Raw genomic sequence first — 21,668 nt, 5'->3', positions numbered from 1 at the left:
TTACAAAAGGCAAAACTAGAGTTACCTAAAGGATAATTTACACTGTTAACTTGCTTATTTCTTTAGTGTTAGTAAAATATTATTAAGTGACATGAAAACTTTTTTAATTTTCAAGTTTTTAAAATGTAGACTCTTTAGTTATAGTGAAAGGGAAATGAAGTGATCCTCACCTTTTGTTCTCCTCCAGGTATAAACAGAAGAGCAGGTGTACCCTGTTTTCAGGCTTCCCATGACAGACGCTGCAGAGGTCACCAGCTTCTCAGCAGCGAATGATTTTTATTCCTGTGTCCTTGCTGCTGCCGTCCTCCTGATGCTTTCACACCGTAACCACTGTGCTTCTTTCAGAAGCACATGCTGAGGGTGCAAGCTCCAGGCTCAGGCTGAGCCCAGGAGATTGGGAGCTCACAGTCCTTTGTGTGATGGCTTCATCTCAGTAGTGAAAAGAGCCTCAAGGGAAAAGTAAAGCTGGGTGCTGTGGAGCATATAACAGATAGCAGAGTGATGTATCCTGAAGTTTCTGTCTGTCCTTATTGAGTAACACAGTGATTTAGTCCATTTAAAGAGTAAACTGCTGCTTTCATTATGTGCATCCTCTGGTGAGTTGAACAGTTCACCCCATCTCATGTGGAAGATATATAGCAGTTGCTGTTGAATAGGAAATTGATTCCAAAACGTTAAGTTTTGAGCTTTTGTGGTTAACATCATCATTTTAAATTAAAGAGTATTGATTTTTTTTGGGGGGGTACACCAGGTTCAATCAACTGTTTTTATACACATATCCCTGTATTCCCTCCCTTCCTTGACGCCCCCCCCTCGAGTCCCCCCCACCCTCCCTGCCCCAGTCCTCTAAGGCATCTTCCATCCTCGAGTTGGACTCCCTTTGTTATACAACAACTTCCCACTGACTATTTTACAGTTGGTAGAATATATATGTCTGTGCTACTCTCTCGCTTCTTCTCAGTTTGCCCTTCACCCCCCGCCCCCTCCCATACCTCGAGTTCTCCAGTCCATTCTCTGTATCTGCTTCCTTGTTCTTGTCACTGAGTTCATCAGTACCATTTTTAGATTCCGTATATGTGAGTTAGCATACAATATTTGTCCTTCTCTTTCTGACTTACTTCACTATGTATGACAGATTGTAGTTCTATCCACCTCATTACATATAGCTCCATCTCATCCCTTTTTATAGCTGAGTAATATTCCATTGTGTATATATGCCACATCTTCTGTATCCATTCATTTGTTGATGGGCATTTAGGTTGCTTCCATGTCCGGGCTATTGTAAATAGTGCTGCAATAAACATTATGGTACAAGTTTCTTTTGGGATTATGGTTTTCTTTGGGTATATGCCCAGGAGTGGGATTACTGGATCATATGGTAGTTCTATTTGTAGTTTTTGAAGGAACCTCCAAATTGTTTTCCATAGTGGCTGTACCAACTTACAGTCCCACCAACAGTGCAAGAGAGTTCCCTTTTCTCCACACCCTCTCCAACATTTGTTGTTTCCAGACTTTGTGATGATGGCCATTCTGATCGGTGTGAGGTGATACCTCATTGTGGCTTTGACTTGCATTTCTCTGATGATGAGTGATGTTGAGCATCTTTTCATGTGTGTGTTGGCCATCTGTATGTCTTCTTTGGAGAAATGTCTATTTAGGTCTTCTGCCCATTTGTGGATTGGGTTATTTGCTTTTTTGGTATGAAGCTTCATGAGCTGCTTGTATATTTTGGAGGTTAATCCTTTGTCCGTTGTTTCATAGGCAATTATTTTTTCCCATTCTGAGGGTTGCCTTTTAGTCTTGTTTATGGTTTATTTTGCTGTGCAAAAGCTTTTAAGTTTCATGAGGTCCCATTCGTTTATTCTTGATTTTATTTCCGTGATTCTAGGAGGTGGGTCAAAAAGGATGTTGCTTTGATATATGTCATAGAGTGTTCTGCCTATGTTTTCCTCTAGGAGTTTTATAGTGTCTGGCCTTACATGTAGGTCTTTAATCCATTTGGAGTTTATTTTTGTGTATGGTGTTAGGAAGTGTTCTAATTTCATTCTTTTCCATGTTGCTGTCCAATTTTCCCAGCACCACTTATTGAAGAGGCTGTCTTTTTTCCATTGTATATTCGTGCCTTCTTTGTCAAAGATAAGGTGCCCATATGTTTTTGGGCTTACTTGGACATTAGTCTGAGGCTTGGACAGTCTTCTATAAACACCTCTATCACCAGGACAAGCAACCCCAAAAGCTTGGACAACCATGAGGAAACAAAGAAACACCATGCAGGCAAAGGAGCAGGAAAAAAACCCACAAGACCAAATAAATGAGGAGGAAATAGGAAAAATGCCTGAAAAAGAATTTAGAGTAATGACAGTAAAAATGATACAAAATCTCGATAACAAAATAGAGAAAGTACAAGAAACAGTTCATAAGAACTCAGAAAAACAAACAGCAATGGATAACAAAATAACTGAAATTAAAAATACTCTAGATGCTCTAACCAGCAGAATGACTGAGGCAGAAGAACGAATAAGTGAGTTGGAAGATAGAATGGGAGAAATAAACGCCACAGAGCAGGAAAAAGAAAAAAAAAATAAAAAGCCTAGAAGACAGCCTCAGAGACCTCAGTGATAACCTTAAACGTACCAACATTCGAATTATAGGCATCCCAGAAGAAGAAGAAAACAAGAAAGGGTATGAGAAAATATTTGAAGAGGTTCTAGTGGAAAACTTCCCCAACATGGGAAAGGAAATAATTCACCAAGTCCAAGAAGCACAGAGAGTCCCATACAGAATAAACCCAAGGAGAAATACACCAAGACACATATTAATCAAACTAACGACAATTAAACACAAAGAAAAAATATGAAAAGCAGCAAGAGAAAAGCAACAAATAACATATAAGGGAAAACTCATAAGGATAACAACTGACCTTTCTACAGAAACTCTGCAGGCCAGAAGGGAATGGCAGGATATACTGAAAGTCCTGAAAGAGAGAAACCTACAGCCAAGAATACTCTACCCAGCAAGAATCTCATTCAGATTTGAGGGAGAAATCAAAAGCTTTCCAGACAAGAAAAAGTTAAGAGAATTCAGCACCACCAAACCAGCCTTACAACAAGTGCTAAAGGAACTTCTCTAAGTAGGAAACACAAGAAAAGGAAAACACCTACAAATACAAACCCAAAACAATTAAGAAAATGGTAATGGGAACACACATGTCAATAATCACTTTAAATGTAAATGGATTAAATGCTCCAACCAAAAGACACAGACTGGCTGAATGGATACAAAAACAAGACCCTTCTAGATGCTGCCTACAAGAAATGCACTTCAGACCAAGGGATACATATAGACTGAAAGGAAAGGGATGGAAAAAGATATTCCATGCAAATGGAAGTCAAAAGAAAGCTGGAGTAGCAATACTCATATCAGACAAATTAGACTTGAAAGTAAAGACTATTAAAAGAGACAAGGAAGGGCACTACATAATGATCAAGGGATCCATCCAAGAAGAACATATCACAATGGTAAATATCTATGCCCCCAATATAGGAGCACCTCAATACATAAGGCAAATGCTAACAGCTATAAAAGGGGACATCGACAGTAACACAATAATAGTGGGAGACTTGAACACCCCACTTACATCAATGGACAGATCATCCAAACAGAAAATAAATAAAGACACACAAGCTTTAAATGACACATTAGACCATCTCGACTTAATGGATATTTATAGGACATTCCATCCAAAAACGACAGACTACACTTTCTTCTCAAGTGCACACGGAACATTTTCCAGGATAGATCACATCTTGGGTCACAAATCAAACCTCAGCAAATTCAAGAAAATTGAAATTATATCAAGCATCTTCTCAGACCACAACACCATGAGACTAGATATCAATTACAGGAAAAAAAACTGCAAAAAATACAAACACATGGAGGCTAAACAATTCACTCTTAAACAACCAAGAAATCACTAAAGAAATCAAAGAGGAAATCAAAAAATATCTAGAAACAAATGACAACGAAAACACAACAACCCAAAACCTATGGGACGCAGCACAAGCAGTTCTAAGAGGGAAGTTTATAGCAATACAGTCCTACCTCAAGAAACAAGAAAATGATCGAATAAACAACCTAACCTTATACCTAAAACAACTAGAGAAAGAAGAACAAAGAAACCCCAAAGTGAGCAGAAGGAAAGAAATCATAAAGATCAGAGCAGAAATAAATGAAAAAGAAAGGAAGGAAGCCATAGCAAAAGTAAATAAAACTAAAAGCTGGTTCTTTGAGAAGATTAACAAAATTGATAAACCATTAGCCAGACTCATCAAGAAAAAAAGGGAGAAGATGCAAATCAACAGAATTAGAAATGAAAAAGGAGACATAACAACGGACACCTCAGAAATACAAAACATCATGAGAGACTACTACAAGCAACTATATGCCAATAAATTGGATAACCTGGAAGAAATGGATACATTCTTAGAAAAATACAATCTTCCAAGACTGAACAAGGAAGAAATAGAAACCATGAACAGACCAATCACAAGTACGGAAATGGAGGCAGTGATTAAAAATCTCCCAACACACAAAAGCCCAGGACCAGATGGGTTCATGGGCGAATTCTATCAAACATTTCGAGAAGAGGTAACACCTATCCTTCTCAAACTCTTCCAAAATATTGCAGAAGGCAGAACACTCCCAAACTCATTCTACGAGGCTACCATCACCCTGATATCAAAACCAGGCAAAGATGTCACAAAAAAAGAAAACTACAGACCAATATCACTGATGAATATAGATGCAAAAATCCTCAACAAAATACTAGCTAACAGACTCCAACAGCACATTAAAAAAATCATACACCATGATCAAGTGGGGTTTATCCCTGGGATGCAAGGATTCTTCAATATACGCAAATCAATCAATGTGATACATCATATCAACAAATTGAAGGATAAAAACCATATGATCATTTCAATAGATGCAGAAAAAGCTTTTGACAAAGTTCAACATCCATTCATGATAAAAGCTCTCCAGAAAATGGGCACAGAAGGAAGTTACCTCAACATAATAAAAGCCATATATGAAAAACCAAAAGCCAACATCGTTCTCAATGGAGAAAAACTGGAAGAATTCCCTCTAAGAACAGGAACAAGAGAAGAGTGTCCACTCTCACCATTATTATTCAACATAGTTTTGAAAGTTTTAGCCACAGCAATCAGAGAAGAAAAAGAAATCAAAGGAATCCAAATTGGAAAAGAAGAAGTAAAATTGTCACTCTTTGCAGATGACATGATATTATATATAGAAAACCCTAAAGACTCTACCAGAAAACTGCTAGCACTCATTGATGAGTTTAGTATAGTAGCAGGATACAAAATTAATGCGCAGAAATCTCTTGCATTCCTATACACTGACAACGGAAGAGCAGAAAGAGAAATTAAGGAAACTCTCCCATTCACCATTGCAACAAAAAGAATAAAATACCTAGGAATAAACCTGCCTAAGGAGGCAAAAGATCTGTATGCAGAAAACTTTAAGACATTGATGAAAGAAATCAAAGATGACACAAACAGATGGAGGGACATACCATGTTCCTGGATTGGAAGAATCAACATCGTGAAAATGACTTTACTACCCAAAGCAATTTACAGATTCAATGCAATCCCGATCAAATTACCAGTGGCACTTTTCACAGAACTAGAGCAAGAAATCTTACGATTTGTATAGAAATGCAAAAGACTCCGAATAGCCAAAGCAATCTTGAGAAGGAAAAATGGAGTTGGTAGAATCAGGCTTCCTGACTTCAAACTATACTACAAGGCCATAGTGATCAAGACAGTATGGTACTGGCACAAAAACAGAAAGGAAGATCAATGGAATAGAATAGAGAACTCAGAAGTAAGCCCAAACACATATGGGCACCTTATCTTTGACAAAGGAGGCACGAGTATACAATGGAAAAAAGAGTATTGATTTTAATTTATTTAGAAGCAAAGCTCTGATCTTCAGAAACTCATAAACTTTTAATTTATTCAAAGGTCTAAATCACATTCTTTTGAAAAGTTTTATACTTGAAATTTCAGAAGGACTGAAACAAGGTGTTAGCGGTTCTAGTATATTTTAGTTAGAAATGTGGTATTTTTACGCTAGAACCTTTTGCTAAAAGAAAACCCAAAACCAAGCAAACAAAAACACCCAGCAGAAACGTGTCATTCTGGCCATGAGTGAGGATTTCTGTGTATTTTGGTGTTAGCATTGGGTTTATTCTTGAATCCAGTACTCTTTCTACTCTGTACTTTTCGGCTGCATATACTTTTTTTTTTTAATTTTAAATTTTATTTATTTATTTATTATTTTTTTTGGGGGTACACCAAGTTCAATCATGTTTTTATACACATATCCCAGGATTCCCTCCCTTCCTTGACTCCCCCCTCCTCGAGTCCCCCCCACCCTCCCCGCCCCAGTCCTCTAAGGCATCTTCCATCCTCGAGTTGGACTCCCTTTGTTATACAACAACTTCCCACTAACTATTTTACAGTTGGTAGTATATATATGTCTGTGCTACTCTCTCGCTTCGTCTCAGCTTCCCCTTCACCCCCCGCCCCCTCCCAAACCTCGAGTTCTCCAGTCCATTCTCTGTATCTGCTTCCTTGTTCTTGTCACTGAGTTCATCAGTACCATTTTTAGATTCCGTATATGTGAGTTAGCATACAATATTTGTCCTCTTTCTTACTTCACTCTGTATGACAGATTGTAGTTCTATCCACCTCATTACATATAGCTCCATCTCATCCCTTTTTATAGCTGAGTAATATTCCATTGTGTATATATGCCACATCTTCTGTATCCATTCATTTGTTGATGGGCATTTAGGTTGCTTCCATGTCCTGGCTATTGTAAATAGTGCTGCAATAAACATTATGGTACAAGTTTCTTTTGGGATTATGGTTTTCTTTGGGTATATGCCCAGTATTGGGATTACTGGAGCATATGGAAGTTCTATTTGTAGTTTTTTAAGGAACCTCCAAATTGTTTTCCATAGTGGCTGTACCAACTTACAGTCCCACCAACAGTGCAGGAGAGTTCCCTTTTCTCCACACCCTCTCCAACATTTGTTGTTTCCAGATTTTGTGATGACGGCCATTCTGATTGGTGTGAGGTGATACCTCATTGTGGCTTTGACTTGCATTTCTCTGATGATGAGTGATGTTGAGCATCTTTTCATGTGTGTGTTGGCCATCTGTATGTCTTCTTTGGAGAAATGTCTATTTAGGTCTTCTGCCCATTTGTGGATTGGGTTATTTGCTTTTTTGGTATGAAGCTTCATGAGCTGCTTGTATATTTTGGAGGTTAATCCTTTGTCCGTTGTTTCATAGGCAATTATTTTTTCCCATTCTGAGGGTTGCCTTTTAGTCTTGTTTATGGTTTATTTTGCTGTGCAAAAGCTTTTAAGTTTCATGAGGTCCCATTTGTTTATTCTTGATTTGATTTCCATGCTTCTAGGAGGTGGGTCAAAAAGGATCTTGCTTTGATGGATGTCATAGAGTGTTCTTCCTATGTTTTCCTCTAGGAGTTTTATAGTGTCTGGCCTTACACTTAGGTCTTTAATCCATTTGGAGTTTATTTTTGTGTATGGTGTTAGGAAGTGTTCTAATTTCATTCTTTTCCATGTTGCTGTCCAATTTTCCCAGCACCACTTATTGAAGAGGCTGTCTTTTTTCCATTGTATATTCGTGCCTTCTTTGTCAAAGATAAGGTGCCCATATGTGTTTGGGCTTACTTCTGAGTTCTCTATTCTATTCCATTGATCTTCCTTTCTGTTTTTGTGCCAGTACCATACTGTCTTGATCACTATGGCCTTGTAGTATAGTTTGAAGTCAGGAAGCCTGATTCTACCAACTCCATTTTTCCTTCTCAAGATTGCTTTGGCTATTCGGAGTCTTTTGCATTTCTATACAAATCGTAAGATTTCTTGCTCTAGTTCTGTGAAAAGTGCCACTGGTAATTTGATCGGGATTGCATTGAATCTGTAAATTGCTTTGGGTAGTAAAGTCATTTTCACGATGTTGATTCTTCCAATCCAGGAACATGGTATGTCCCTCCATCTGTTTGTGTCATCTTTGATTTCTTTCATCAATGTCTTAAAGTTTTCTGCATACAGATCTTTTGCCTCCTTAGGCAGGTTTATTCCTAGGTATTTTATTCTTTTTGTTGCAATGGTGAATGGGAGAGTTTCCTTAATTTCTCTTTCTGCTCTTCCGTTGTCAGTGTATAGGAATGCAAGAGATTTCTGCGCATTAATTTTGTATCCTGCTACTATACTAAACTCATCAATGAGTGCTAGCAGTTTTCTGGTAGAGTCTTTAGGGTTTTCTATATATAATATCATGTCATCTGCAAAGAGTGACAATTTTACTTCTTCTTTTCCAATTTGGATTCCTTTGATTTCTTTTTCTTCTCTGATTGCTGTGGCTAAAACTTTCAAAACTATGTTGAATAATAATGGTGAGAGTGGACACTCTTCTCTTGTTCCTGTTCTTAGAGGGAATTCTTCCAGTTTTTCTCCATTGAGAACGATGTTGGCTTTTGGTTTTTCATATATGGCTTTTATTATGTTGAGGTAACTTCCTTCTGTGCCCATTTTCTGGAGAGCTTTTATCATGAATGGATGTTGAACTTTGTCAAAAGCTTTTTCTGCATCTATTGAAATGATCATATGGTTTTTATCCTTCAATTTGTTGATATGATGTATCACATTGATTGATTTGCGTATATTGAAGAATCCTTGCATCCCAGGGATAAACCCCACTTGATCATGGTGTATGATTTTTTTAATGTGCTGTTGGAGTCTGTTAGCTAGTATTTTGTTGAGGATTTTTGCATCTATATTCATCAGTGATATTGGTCTGTAGTTTTCTTTTTTTGTGACATCTTTGCCTGGTTTTGATATCAGGGTGATGGTAGCCTCGTAGAATGAGTTTGGGAGTGTTCTGCCTTCTGCAATATTTTGGAAGAGTTTGAGAAGGATAGGTGTTACCTCTTCTCGAAATGTTTGATAGAATTCGCCCATGAACCCATCTGGTCCTGGGCTTTTGTGTGTTGGGAGATTTTTAATCACTGCCTCCATTTCCGTACTTGTGATTGGTCTGTTCATGGTTTCTATTTCTTCCTTGTTCAGTCTTGGAAGATTGTATTTTTCTAAGAATGTATCCATTTCTTCCAGGTTATCCAATTTATTGGCATATAGTTGCTTGTAGTAGTCTCTCATGATGTTTTGTATTTCTGAGGTGTCCGTTGTTATGTCTCCTTTTTCATTTCTAATTCTGTTGATTTGCATCTTCTCCCTTTTTTTCTTGATGAGTCTGGCTAATGGTTTATCAATTTTGTTAATCTTCTCAAAGAACCAGCTTTTAGTTTTATTTACTTTTGCTATGGCTTCCTTCCTTTCTTTTTCATTTATTTCTGCTCTGATCTTTATGATTTCTTTCCTTCTGCTCACTTTGGGGTTTCTTTGTTCTTCTTTCTCTAGTTGTTTTAGGTATAAGGTTAGGTTGTTTATTCGATCATTTTCTTGTTTCTTGAGGTAGGACTGTATTGCTATAAACTTCCCTCTTAGAACTGCTTGTGCTGTGTCGCATAGGTTTTGGGTTGTTGTGTTTTCGTTGTCATTTGTTTCTAGATATTTTTTGATTTCCTCTTTGATTTCTTTAGTGATTTCTTGGTTGTTTAAGAGTGAATTGTTTAGCCTCCATGTGTTTGTATTTTTTGCAGTTTTTTTCCTGTAATTGATATCTAGTCTCATGGTGTTGTGGTCTGAGAAGATGCTTGATATAATTTCAATTTTCTTGAATTTGCTGAGGTTTGATTTGTGACCCAAGATGTGATCTATCCTGGAAAATGTTCCGTGTGCACTTGAGAAGAAAGTGTAGTCTGTCGTTTTTGGATGGAATGTCCTATAAATATCCATTAAGTCGAGATGGTCTAATGTGTCATTTAAAGCTTGTGTGTCTTTATTTATTTTCTGTTTGGATGATCTGTCCATTGATGTAAGTGGGGTGTTCAAGTCTCCCACTATTATTGTGTTACTGTCGATGTCCCCTTTTATAGCTGTTAGCATTTGCCTTATGTATTGAGGTGCTCCTATATTGGGGGCATAGATATTTACCATTGTGATATGTTCTTCTTGGATGGATCCCTTGATCATTATGTAGTGTCCTTCCTTGTCTCTTTTAATAGTCTTTACTTTCAAGTCTAATTTGTCTGATATGAGTATTGCTACTCCAGCTTTCTTTTGACTTCCATTTGCATGGAATATCTTTTTCCATCCCTTTCCTTTCAGTCTATATGTATCCCTTGGTCTGAAGTGCGTTTCTTGTAGGCAGCATCTAGAAGGGTCTTGTTTTTGTATCCATTCAGCCAGTCTGTGTCTTTTGGTTGGAGCATTTAATCCATTTACATTTAAAGTGATTATTGACATGTGTGTTCCCATTACCATTTTCTTAATTGTTTTGGGTTTGTATTTGTAGGTGTTTTCCTTTTCTTGTGTTTCCTACTTAGAGAAGTTCCTTTAGCACTTGTTGTAAGGCTGGTTTGGTGGTGCTGAATTCTCTTAACTTTTTCTTGTCTGGAAAGCTTTTGATTTCTCCCTCAAATCTGAATGAGATTCTTGCTGGGTAGAGTATTCTTGGCTGTAGGTTTCTCTCTTTCAGGACTTTCAGTATATCCTGCCATTCCCTTCTGGCCTGCAGAGTTTCTGTAGAAAGGTCAGTTGTTATCCTTATGAGTTTTCCCTTATATGTTATTTGTTGCTTTTCTCTTGCTGCTTTTCATATTTTTTCTTTGTGTTTAATTGTCGTTAGTTTGATTAATATGTGCCTTGGTGTATTTCTCCTTGGGTTTATTCTGTATGGGACTCTCTGTGCTTCTTGGACTTGATTGGTTATTTCCTTTCCCATGTTGGGGAAGTTTTCCACTAGAACCTCTTCAAATATTTTCTCATACCCTTTCTTGTTTTCTTCTTCTTCTGGGATGCCTATAATTCAAATGTTGGTATGCTTAATGTTATCACTGAGGTCTCTGAGACTGTCTTCTATTCTTTTTATTCTTTTTTCTTTCTCCTGCTCTGTGGCATTTATTTCTCCCATTCTATCTTCCAACTCACTTATTCGTTCTTCTGCCTCAGTCATTCTGCTGGTTATAGCATCTAGAGTATTTTTAATTTCAGTTATTTTGTTATCCATTGCTGTTTGTTTTTCTGAGTTCTTATGAACTGTTTCTTGTACTTTCTCTATTTTGTTATCGAGATTTTGTATCATTTTTACTGTCATTATTCTAAATTCTTTTCCAGGCATTTTTCCTATTTCCTCCTCATTTATTTGGTCTTGTGGGTTTTTTTCCTGCTCCTTTGCCTGCATGGTGTTTCTTTGTTTCCTCATGGTTGTCCAAGCTTTTGGGGTTGCTTGTCCTGGCGATAGAGGTGTTTATAGAAGACTGTTCAAGCCTCAGACTAATGTCCAAGTTTTGGATTAAACAAATATTCAGTCTAGGAAACACATATATGTATAAGACACACAATTAGTGAATCCATTAGGACATAAGGCTCTGGAAAGACCTGACAGAACCCCAGTGTGCTATCAGATATTCAAAGAGAAACCCAACAGAAATTGACAACTGAAACAGAACAAATCAGAGACAAAAGCAAAAGCAAACAAACAAGCAAATAACACCTTACACATACAAACATTAATCCAGGGAGATTTTGTAAGCTAGGATCAAATATAGAAAAGAGCCAGAGTACCACCAGAGAGAATGGAGATTCTCAGAATGAAATTAGACAACTGTACTAAGAACTAAGATAAAGACAAAAACCTAATACTAAATACCAAGGTGGTGCGTCATTTGGAGAATAGAGCAAGGAGTCTGAGCAGATCGATAGTGTTGCTTATAAGTATGTTAAGATAAAATAAACTTAAAATGGCTGGAAGAAAGGGGAACAGAAGAGCGTAGTGTGGTTGGAAATATGGAAATAAAAAGAAAGGAATAGAAATGTATAAAAGATAGGGATGAAAGGAAAGTATGAGAGATATATTGTCCGTACTACCAAAAACTTAGCTAGATATAGAAGTATATAAAAAGGCAAAAAAAAAAAAAGAATAAAAAATATCATTAAAAAATTATGTTATAAAACTTGCAGATCCCTTAGGGCTAAGATCGTATTTAATAAAGAAAAAAAAAAGGGAGAGAGAAAAAGAAAAAAAAAATCCAGAACTGATCCCCGAATGGACCAGTTCAATAGGAATTGATACGAATATTTCTGTTTCCTTAGAGTCTCAGCTGTAAATGTCCTTCTCCTTGCCTTGGGTTTTTTTGCATTTTTCTGTGACCAGCAGAGGTTCCTTTATTGTTCTTCTGTAAGCGTCGGTGTGTGGGGAGGGAGAGGGTACAATAGTGGCTCCTTCCCCTGGGAGTGAGTGAGCAGTGGCGCACTGTTGTTTCAGTCGGGCTTGGAGGTGCCTGTCGCAGAGGGACGCTGGTGGCTCAGGCGTAAACAGAAAGTCTTAGAGTTGGGCCTCTCTTGGGTTTTTGTTGTTGTTGTTGTTGTTGTTTTCTCTGCAGCCTCCCTGCTACTGGAGTTCCAAGGGGTTTTAATCCAGCCCCGCCCGAGTGGCTGAGGGTGCTTGTTATCCCTGAGCGCCTTAGGTGGCCAACAGGGCGTCTCTCCACTGCCTGTTGCAGAGGTGCTGAAAGAGAGAGAAAGGCTATGCGCGGGCTCCTCCCCCCCGCCCGTGAGCCTGCAGCTTCCAGCCGCCATCATGGCTGGGCAGCTCTCAGGGCCGGGCACTCCTTGCCGCGGACCTCTTCCCTCCTGTCCTCTCGGTCCGTCACCTTATTGGCAACAATGTTTCTCACCCTGAACCAGCTCTCTGGTTCCCACGCTCCTGCTCCCGGACCCCCTGTTCAGCTGTGGATCGACGTCTCGGTCCGGGAATGCTGAGCTGCGGTGCGGACCCTCCGTATGTTTCTCACTCCCTCCCGTCTGCCACAGCTCCGCCGCTTCACCCTCTTAGGGCCCTCGTAGATGCCTCCCTACCGGTTATGTCGGGCTCCTTCCGGTCCTTTCTGGTGTCCGAGGCCGTCTGCTGGTGTTCAGCTGTTTCTCTGTGGGAATTATTGCGTCCTTCAGTGCATTCCTAATGCATCTGTGGAGAGCGATGCATTCCACGTCCCTCTACTTCGCCGCCATCTTTTTTTCACCATAATTTTTTCCGCATGTACTTTTTATGACAGTATTCTGGGCTAAACATCGAAGGTTGGGTGGTTTGTACATTGTTCCTCCGATGTCACATGATGAACTGTACCCACCATGTGCTGCATTTGTGGGCTGGTCCTTCACGGGTGCAGCCTGGCCAGGTGACACCATTCACTTCCATGGCCTCACTGACTGCCCTCTGACTCAGAGCTGTCTTCCAGCCCAGTACCTACGTGCCAGGTGGTGGTGCCCCCCCTTGATCTGGGTGTTTTCTGACATCTCAAGCCTCACTGGACTCTAAGTAGACCCTTGCTCTTCCTCCTGGGAACCCCCAGCTCCCGGGTCTCCCCACTGTGTGATCCAAGCCCCCACTGCCCACTGGTTCTGGCCAGGTGCCCAGGGTCGGGTGGGGGAGGGGCTGTGGTCAGGACTCTCCTGTGGAGCTAATTGTGGATCTGCGCATCTTCTGGTTGAAGGGTGTTCCCTGACCGAGTCATAGACCTCTTGCTTGCTGCCGCCGGAACCAGACCCTGGAGGTTTTCGGCCTCAACATGGGCTGCAGGGCTGCCATCATAGCGGGAGCCCATTCCCGTCCCATCCACCAAATTTGTCAAAATAAAGTGAGTGAGTTTTTGGCAGTGCACAGCCTTTGTAAACTTCATGTTTAAGGTGTTTAACAGATACAAACGTATGATTCAGTCTTACAACAATTTGCTGCCAAATTCAACGGTGATTTTTATTGGGCGTGAAATTATTCTAAGCCTTGATGTTTAACGTTAGAAGAGGTCTTAATTCTGTATCAAACGTTAATGTTTTTACTTGTGTCTTTATTTTATGGGCCCTGTTTTTTATTTTACTGGTGATACATTTTCACTTACAACTTGGCAGGGCGTTTGGGCATTTCAAGCTTTAGGTGGACTGAGTGACAGCCAGGTAGATGCTGTAGGATTGTGAAGAAGACACTTTGTTACCCAAAAGAACACCTAAGACACTTGTGAACAAAACTTTTGTTTGTGAGACTACAACTTGAATTTTGATTTCTGCTATATTCGGAATGGCTTTCTAAATTAAGGATTTAATTTATAATGCTTTCTGAAATCTGATTATGATTCAAGGGTATCCTCTTTTTTTAGTGCAGTCTTACCATGTTGCTTGAAAAGACTCTCTTATCCACAGTTTCTATATGTTATTCCAGGTTTACTTTAAGTTTCTGTGTAATAGGGCAGGTATGGTCTGATAACCTGTGAGCTTTTGTAACTGGTGTGAGTGAGGAAGAGAACACAGATTCTGGACCGTGGAGCTGAATTCTCTCGAACAGACTTTGTTCCAGTGTCAGAATCTGGGTGAGAGGGAGCTGGAGGTGCTGGTTCCAGAGTCAGACTGTGCCAGGGGTGCTGTGGGAGACCACTGGTTTGCAGAGAGCAGGCCTGAGGCTCTGTGCCCTGGGGGCTTAGTCTGGATGGCTCCTTCCCGCGGCTCCTGCACGCAGCTCAGGCCAGAGTCAGAGCTTCAGGATTCGGGCCAGGCAAGAGGCTGGGGAGGCTGCCTGGGGCGAGGGCCGCCTGTACCGGGGCTGAGTGTGCTCTCCTCACTGTGGCCATCTGCTCTTGGGTGGGAGCCCCGAAGGCTCAGACAGGATCCTGTCTTGACATTTCCCCCCATTTTACCCTTGGAGGTTAAGTAGGACATTTCCAATTGTGATAGGAGGTTTTCCTGGTTTGTAAAACTCTATCAGCTTGCTGAGAGTTGTTGAAGAAAACATTATTTTTCTGCATCTTCCTTTTCTTGAACAGAATCTTCTGCATAAAGAACAGAACAAAAATATTTTGAACATTGTGTAGTAGGTCCCCGGATGAATGAGGCATCCCTTCGGAGAGTTTTGTGACTTCATGAGGCTACTAAAATAGCACACTTCAAAACTGGAGTGCATGCTAGTCACTGGCTGTGTGTGGAGACAGCCCCTGTTCTCCTGGCAGTTTTCTAGGAGGGCTGTGAACGGAAGGCATGTCTTTTATGGCAAGGATGGGGTTGTGTTTGAGAGCTGTGACCTCATGCTGCCTGAGATGACTCAAGAGTAAGTGCTGCCAGGATCGGCTTTCAGATTGACTATTAGACCTTATGTATTTCTGGGTTTTTACATGAATTTGATAATTGAGCCATGTATTTAAAGTGATTGTTAGCCTAATACCCACCTAATTTTTTTAAAAATTCAAGTGCAACTTAGCAAGCTATTGACAGCTGTTCTTGGTGCAGACTATGAACGGGCAGAGGTGTTCACCTCCAGGCACCTGTCCTTGTGCCCCTAGGCTGGCTGTCCATCCCTGGAATCTGCTGGCCTGAGTCACAACTGACTGTCACCAACAGAAAGAACAGGACACAGTTATTTATAGGAAATGAAATGTACTCGCTGAGGGCAGTGGGTTTCTTGAAACATTTTGCATATACTTTTCTCTGTTATAAGGATTAAATAAGATCATGCATGTGAATTTTTAGCATATGCTAAGTCCATTAAATGGAAGCCATTTTTCAAATATAAATTTATGAAGGCTGGACACTGCCTTAGAAAACCCTTCAGCTTCATGTGCAACTGATTTCACACAATTTGTTTGTTCCCATGAGTGTTAAGGGGAAATGCACAGAATTTTGTTTCCTGCAGTAGAAGGTTAGAAGCTGAATTAGAAATGACTTCTGCTTTCAAAGAAATTGCAGCCTAGAAGGTGGTAGTTGTGGGAGTGAATAACATTTATACAAAGCTGATTCTTAAAGCATCATAAAATGAGGGGAAAGGGGTCTGCAGGGCGATGAGAACTGGGACAGTTATTCTGTTCTGGGAGATGAGAGGAGCCTGCGCTTGGCTGGAATCACCTGTCTTTGCTATTGTTAGACAGAACCTGATTTTACAGGGACCTTGAAGGTGCATGAAATAGAGAAGCAGGTCGACTTACTTCGTTCAACTTCCCGCGCACGTTGGAGAGTCTGGACTGGTGCCTAGGTTTCCCAGGCTCCTCCCCTCTCCGACTCGTATTTGAAATCCCAGAAGAGGATTGACGTGTGTTAACGCCATGAATGCAGACCCTCAGAAGGAAGGTACAGGAGTGTGGGTCCAGCTCTTGGTCAGCCTTCCTGTCCCAGCTGCCACCTCCTGCCACTCCACCCGGCTGTCCCCCAACCACCCTGCTGCTAAAACACAGACCAGAACACGTTTCAACACCTGGCTTTCAAATCCTCAAGGTCCAGCTGCTTCCAAGTTAGAACCAGCCTTACAGGCAGGCCCTGGCCACCGCTCTTGTCTCATCCCTGCCTGGTGTCCTCAGGTGTGGGTGTGGACCCTCTGGTCTCAGGCCCGGCAGCGAGGGGCCCCAAGTTGTTGGGCCCAGGCTGTTCTCTCACACTACGGGCGTGGCTCTGGGATGCATGGAGCCCTGGAGGGGTTTAGACGCCCTGGGGCACTGACCAGGCCAGAGGAAGGGCAAATCTCAGATGTCTCCCTGTCTTCTCTTGGGTGCAGATGGTGATAAGTCATGCGCACTGAGTGTTTCCACATCCACGTGTGCCGGCTTGGGGTCCTCACAGGCATCCTAGTTCACAGAAGCGGAAGCTGAGACCTGTGAGCAATGGGCATGGCCTCAGGGTGCCATCTGACCTCAGAACTTACATTCTTAGCCCCCGAGGAAAGCCTGGGGTTGAGGATCTCCCCCATCTTCTTTCCATCCAGCCTCGGGCCCCACCCTGGTAATGAGCTGTTTTGAGAACACAGATGCGATCACACCCTCCCCATCTACAGCCCTTCCCCACTGGGAGGTCTTTGTGGGTGGCCAGACCACACGCCCCACACCTGCCTCTGTGGCCTGAACCAGTGGCAAACTCTTGCTTCTGTTCAAGGCTGGCCCCATCGCCGTCCCACGAGGCTACCCTGCCTATGGTTGGAATCGGGGCCTGCCTGTGCCAGCGCCCTGGCCTCCGTGGAGCTGTCAGTGCCCGGGGCGTGGTGTGACCCACCTGCTCTCACATGAGATCCCCAGATGGTGACGGGCACACGGCTGGTGCTCAGAACTGACCTGCTTCATCAGAGCCCATGGGCTGCTGCAGGCGGTTTAAGGGGTCCATGTGCATCACACCCCGGGCCTGTGTGCACTTCTGTTCACCCGTGGGGGCACCAGGATGGCCGCTCCTGCCTCTGCTTCTCCACCATTGAGACGGAAAGGCGGCCTGGGAGTCTCTTTTTGCTGGAACCTCCGTAGGCATCAATCCAAATCCCTCTAAGACCCTGTGAACGTTGGGTTTTATTTTTTGGCATTTTGGCGTTTTTAGTAAATTTTATGCTATTCTAAATTGCCTTTCCCCAACACTGTTCATTCCATTAAGCTTTTTACTCTGCAGCGTGGGGTTTCACAGGTGGGCTGCCGCCTCCTTACCTCCAGCAGAGCCATCAGGGGCCTCACCTCGGGCGGGAGGGACCTGGTGGCCTGTGATGTGGGCCACGTGGGGCCTGTGAGCGCCCACGCCTCGCCGGCAGAAAGCCTTGCCAGTTGGTTTTGGGTCCCTCTCTGGGGGACGCCAGCCCCTGGGGTGGTTCCCGCAGTGACGGCCGTGTGCTGTCCAAGCTCTCTGGCTCCGGCCGCTGGCCTGGGGCCGCCGGCATGGTTTTGGTGATCTGCTCTCTCAGATGAAGGCAGCTGGGTGTCTTACTCTCTGGTGTCTTATTTGGGAGGCTGCGTTCCTGTGTCTCACCCCACTTGGTGTGGCCAGTTTGTCACAGATCTGGTGTCACTTCCTCCGGGAGGGGTCACTACGATGTGCGCCTCCTGTCACCGAGTGGCAGGGGCAGCAGGTCCCTGTGCTTTCTGTGCCTGGCGGGGTCTTCATCCCACAGGCGCCGGTGACACCCTTCCCTGGGTCCCTAGTGGAGCAGAGCTCTCTACACCGGGTCAGGCCACACGCTGTACTCTGCAGGGGGGGCTCAGATGCCAGGGGGTTCTGAGCAGAGCCCACCGTGTTACCAGGGGAAGGATGGGACCCACAGAGACCAGACTGGGCGCCTGGAGCCTCTCGCACTGAGACTTACCCTGCAGCGCCCTTTCGAGGAGATGCGCCATAAAAAATGACTGATTTCTTTTAAAGTTGCCCTGTTTTTATAGCTCTGATAAAAATGATGAGTCATGGTGGATTTTACATGAAATTTTGAGGAGGTTTTGTCAAGATCTGGTTTTCCAAGTGCTTCTCTTTTCCCTCGATAAAAATTCAATCAGAATAACCCAGGGTGGTTAATTCTGTCCGTGTTTATTTCAACTCCTCCAGCTTTAAAACTAGTGTGTACATATGTGTACATCCATGTAACACGCATGTGCATATATGTACATACACATGTGTACATGCATGTGTGTAAGCGTGTGTGCACGTGCAACTTTGTGTATGTGTGCATGTGTGTATATACATATGCATGTGCCTGCAGGTGTGCACCCTTGTGCATGTACAGTAACCTACCTATGAATGAATTCCTTCTGTCGCGTCCTTCCTGTTAGCAACCACTGGTACCTGGCACTTTTCCAAGTGCAGGGGCACGTGAGTGAGTGACAGAGCAAGGTTCTAGCTCTTGAGGAGTCTGTAGTCTTACAAAGAAAGAAGCAAGTGGGTTCAACGCAGGTCAGACACCCTGAACCTGGCCCCTTGGGGAACCCTCCCTGGCAGGTGACCTGGGCGGGAGGTCCTTGGCGTGGGGGAGGGAGCTGGGTTGGTGAGGGAGTAGCTCTCAGGAAGTGGGTCGCAGAGGAGGCGGGTTGCACAGGGGGCCCTGATGGGGCAGGGGACCGTCTGCTGGGCTCATGGGCCCTGGTCATGGGGGTTTTATTCTGGAGGGGGGGTTCGTCAGGAGAGGTTGAGCAGGAGGCAGTGACCCTGGGCCTGGACATGCGTGCGGGTGCTGTGCACACCCCCACCCCCACCGTGTCTCCCGGGACGTTGGAGATGGTTCAGTCGCGCTGCCAGGGGCGCAGCACAGCTCCGCGGGGGGCAGCGGCTCTGCACAGCCCGTGAGGGGGATGGGGATGGGGTCGGGGACAGGGGTTGGGGATGGGGACAGGGATGAGGTCGGGGGTTGGGGATGAGGACAGGAACAGGGTCATGTACGGCATCAGGGACAGGGGTCTGGGACGAGGACAGGTCCTGGTCAGGGATGGGGTTGGGGACAGGGTCATGGACGGGGATGGGACGGGGTCAGGGATGGGGTCGGGAACAGGGACGGGGGTCAGGGATGGGTCAGGGATGGGGTCGGGGACAGGGACGGGGGTCAGGGATGGGTCAGGGATGGGGTCGGGGACAGGGACGGGGGTCAGGGATGGGTCAGGGATGGGGTCGGGGACAGGGACGGGGGTCAGGGATGGGTCAGGGATGGGGTCGGGGACAGGGACGGGGGTCAGGGATGGGGTCGGGGACAGGGACGGGGGTCAGGGATGGGTCAGGGATGGGGTCGGGGACAGGGACAGGCCGCAGGAGGGCGAAGGGGCTTTGTGCTTAGCTCCCTCCTCCTGCTCCTGACCACAGCAGCACCAGCTGGGCTCTGGCTCAGGGACCCAGCACCAGCCTCCAAGGTTCCCCTCTGTTAGGGGTGTTCCATCCCCCCAACCGGTGCTGATGGGTCCCCCAGCCACTGCCCCATGCCCTCTCGTTCCCTCAGGAGAGAACAGAGCAGCTCCAGGAGACCATCCTCCAGATTCCACACACTCTGCCCCAGTGTCTGCCGTGGCTCCTGTCCTCCCAGGTCCTGGCTCTTCGGCGGAGTCTGGACCAGAGACTCAATGGGGGCGATGTGGGGAGGTCGTGGGGGCTGCTGCAGGCCAGACAGGTGGTGGCCTGTGACTGACCCGTCTTCACACCGGGCTGTGAAGCCCCCTTCATGGCGGACACCTCTCTGAGCCAGCGCCCCTGCAGTGGGGTGACCCTGCAGGGGTCCTGGGAAGTTTCTTTCCAGATGCTCCCTCTCTCCCGGGCCATGAGTTTGGGGAGCGTTCCTCTCTCTGAAACCACATGTCTTTTAGTTAGGAGTTTTAGTGCATTTGTTTGCTTTCAGAAACAGCTAAGCATGTCCTTTGCACAGTGCAGCCACTTGCGCAGGGGCTGGACAGTGGCCCGAGTCCCCTCAGACCCCTGAGCCTTTCCACACCGAGTGTGGTATTCTGGGGCTCATGGTGACGGGCTCTTGGGTGAGAGGTGTTATGTTGGGAAAAAGAGTTCTGAGGGGTTTTGATGGGAAAATAGCTGGTTTTAGTTCCTGAAAATAAACATCTGAATGGTATAGGATGGAATGAAGACAGGTTTAAGGTTATGGAGGTTTACACCATGTTTTAATAGCTTGTTTTCTTAGACGTCTCTTAAATTTCTGTTCAGTTACACAGTGTACATCAAAATGTTCCAACTAACCACAGCCCTGTAGAACCCATCAGCCTACAAGTCCAGGATCAGGGGAGGCACAAGTCGCCATTGGCTCAAATGTCCTATTTCCAGTAAAATAGAAAATAGGTTGTTTCTAATTCTTTTCAAGCTTAGTGGCAAGTGTAGCCATGTTTATCATATGTCACTGAGGCTCTTTTGCAAACATTCCGGTACCTTGTAATGATCTCTTCTGAGAATTACCTCCATAGCTGTCTCGTTGTGTTGGACAAGCAGAATTTAACTCATTTTATCATCCAGTTCACAAAAAAGTGAGGCCCACATTTTCCTATTTTTGAATTATGTTTTATATCATTAAATGGCTTATTTTTAGAATGAAAGAATATAAATCTTTTTTATGATCCACTGCTATCTTTAAGAATCATGGCAGTGGACTTCCCTGGTGGCGCAGTGGTTAAGAATCCACCTGTCAGTGCAGGGGACATGAGTTCAAGCCCTGGTCAGGGAAGCTTCCCACATGCCTCGGAGCAACTAAGCCCGTGAGCCACAACTGCTGAGCCCACGTGCCACAAATACTGAAGTCCAAATGTCTAGTGCCTGTGCTCTGCAACAAGAGAAGCCACCAAAACAAGAGAAGCTACCGCACTGAGAAGCCCGTGCACTGCAACAGAGTAGCCTCTGCTCGCCACAACTAGAAAAAGTTGGCACACAGCAACGAAGACCCAATGCAGCCAAAAATAAATAAATAAAGAACCATGGCAGATGCTTTTTCTTTATATATTCAAAAAATCTGATCGGCTGTTACTCTTTTTTTTCTGTGTCTGAATGAGATATTTGCATTTTTTGTGAAGTAAATATATAACACTAGACAGCTAATTTGAATTGAAAAGCTAAAAATATTTTTTACTTTACATACTGTAACGTTTAAACAGTTTTTTAATGAAACTATTTTGTCACAAAAAAACTTCAGATTTTCAGAAATAACAGTCACTTAAATATATTTGCTTTAAAATAGATTACTTTGTTA

At 43.6% G+C, this 21,668-nt stretch overlaps 1 protein-coding gene across 1 annotated transcript in view; it reads left to right on the top strand.

Moving 5' to 3' along the window:
* Window positions 1-20,114, top strand: part of LOC130848798 (WD repeat-containing protein 27-like) — a 51,498-nt gene extending 31,384 nt beyond the window's left edge. Inside the window, 1 exon segment of the mRNA XM_057727189.1 lies at window positions 19,929-20,114. Coding sequence (XP_057583172.1) covers window positions 19,929-20,114 — 186 coding nt within the window.
* Window positions 20,115-21,668: the final 1,554 nt, after the last annotated feature.

Source organism: Hippopotamus amphibius, chromosome 3 (genome assembly GCF_030028045.1).
Source record: "Hippopotamus amphibius kiboko isolate mHipAmp2 chromosome 3, mHipAmp2.hap2, whole genome shotgun sequence".
Taxonomy (NCBI): Eukaryota; Metazoa; Chordata; class Mammalia; order Artiodactyla; family Hippopotamidae; genus Hippopotamus; species Hippopotamus amphibius.
The sequence above is the reverse complement of the archived record's forward strand: the minus strand, read 5'-3'. Positions and strand labels throughout refer to the sequence as shown.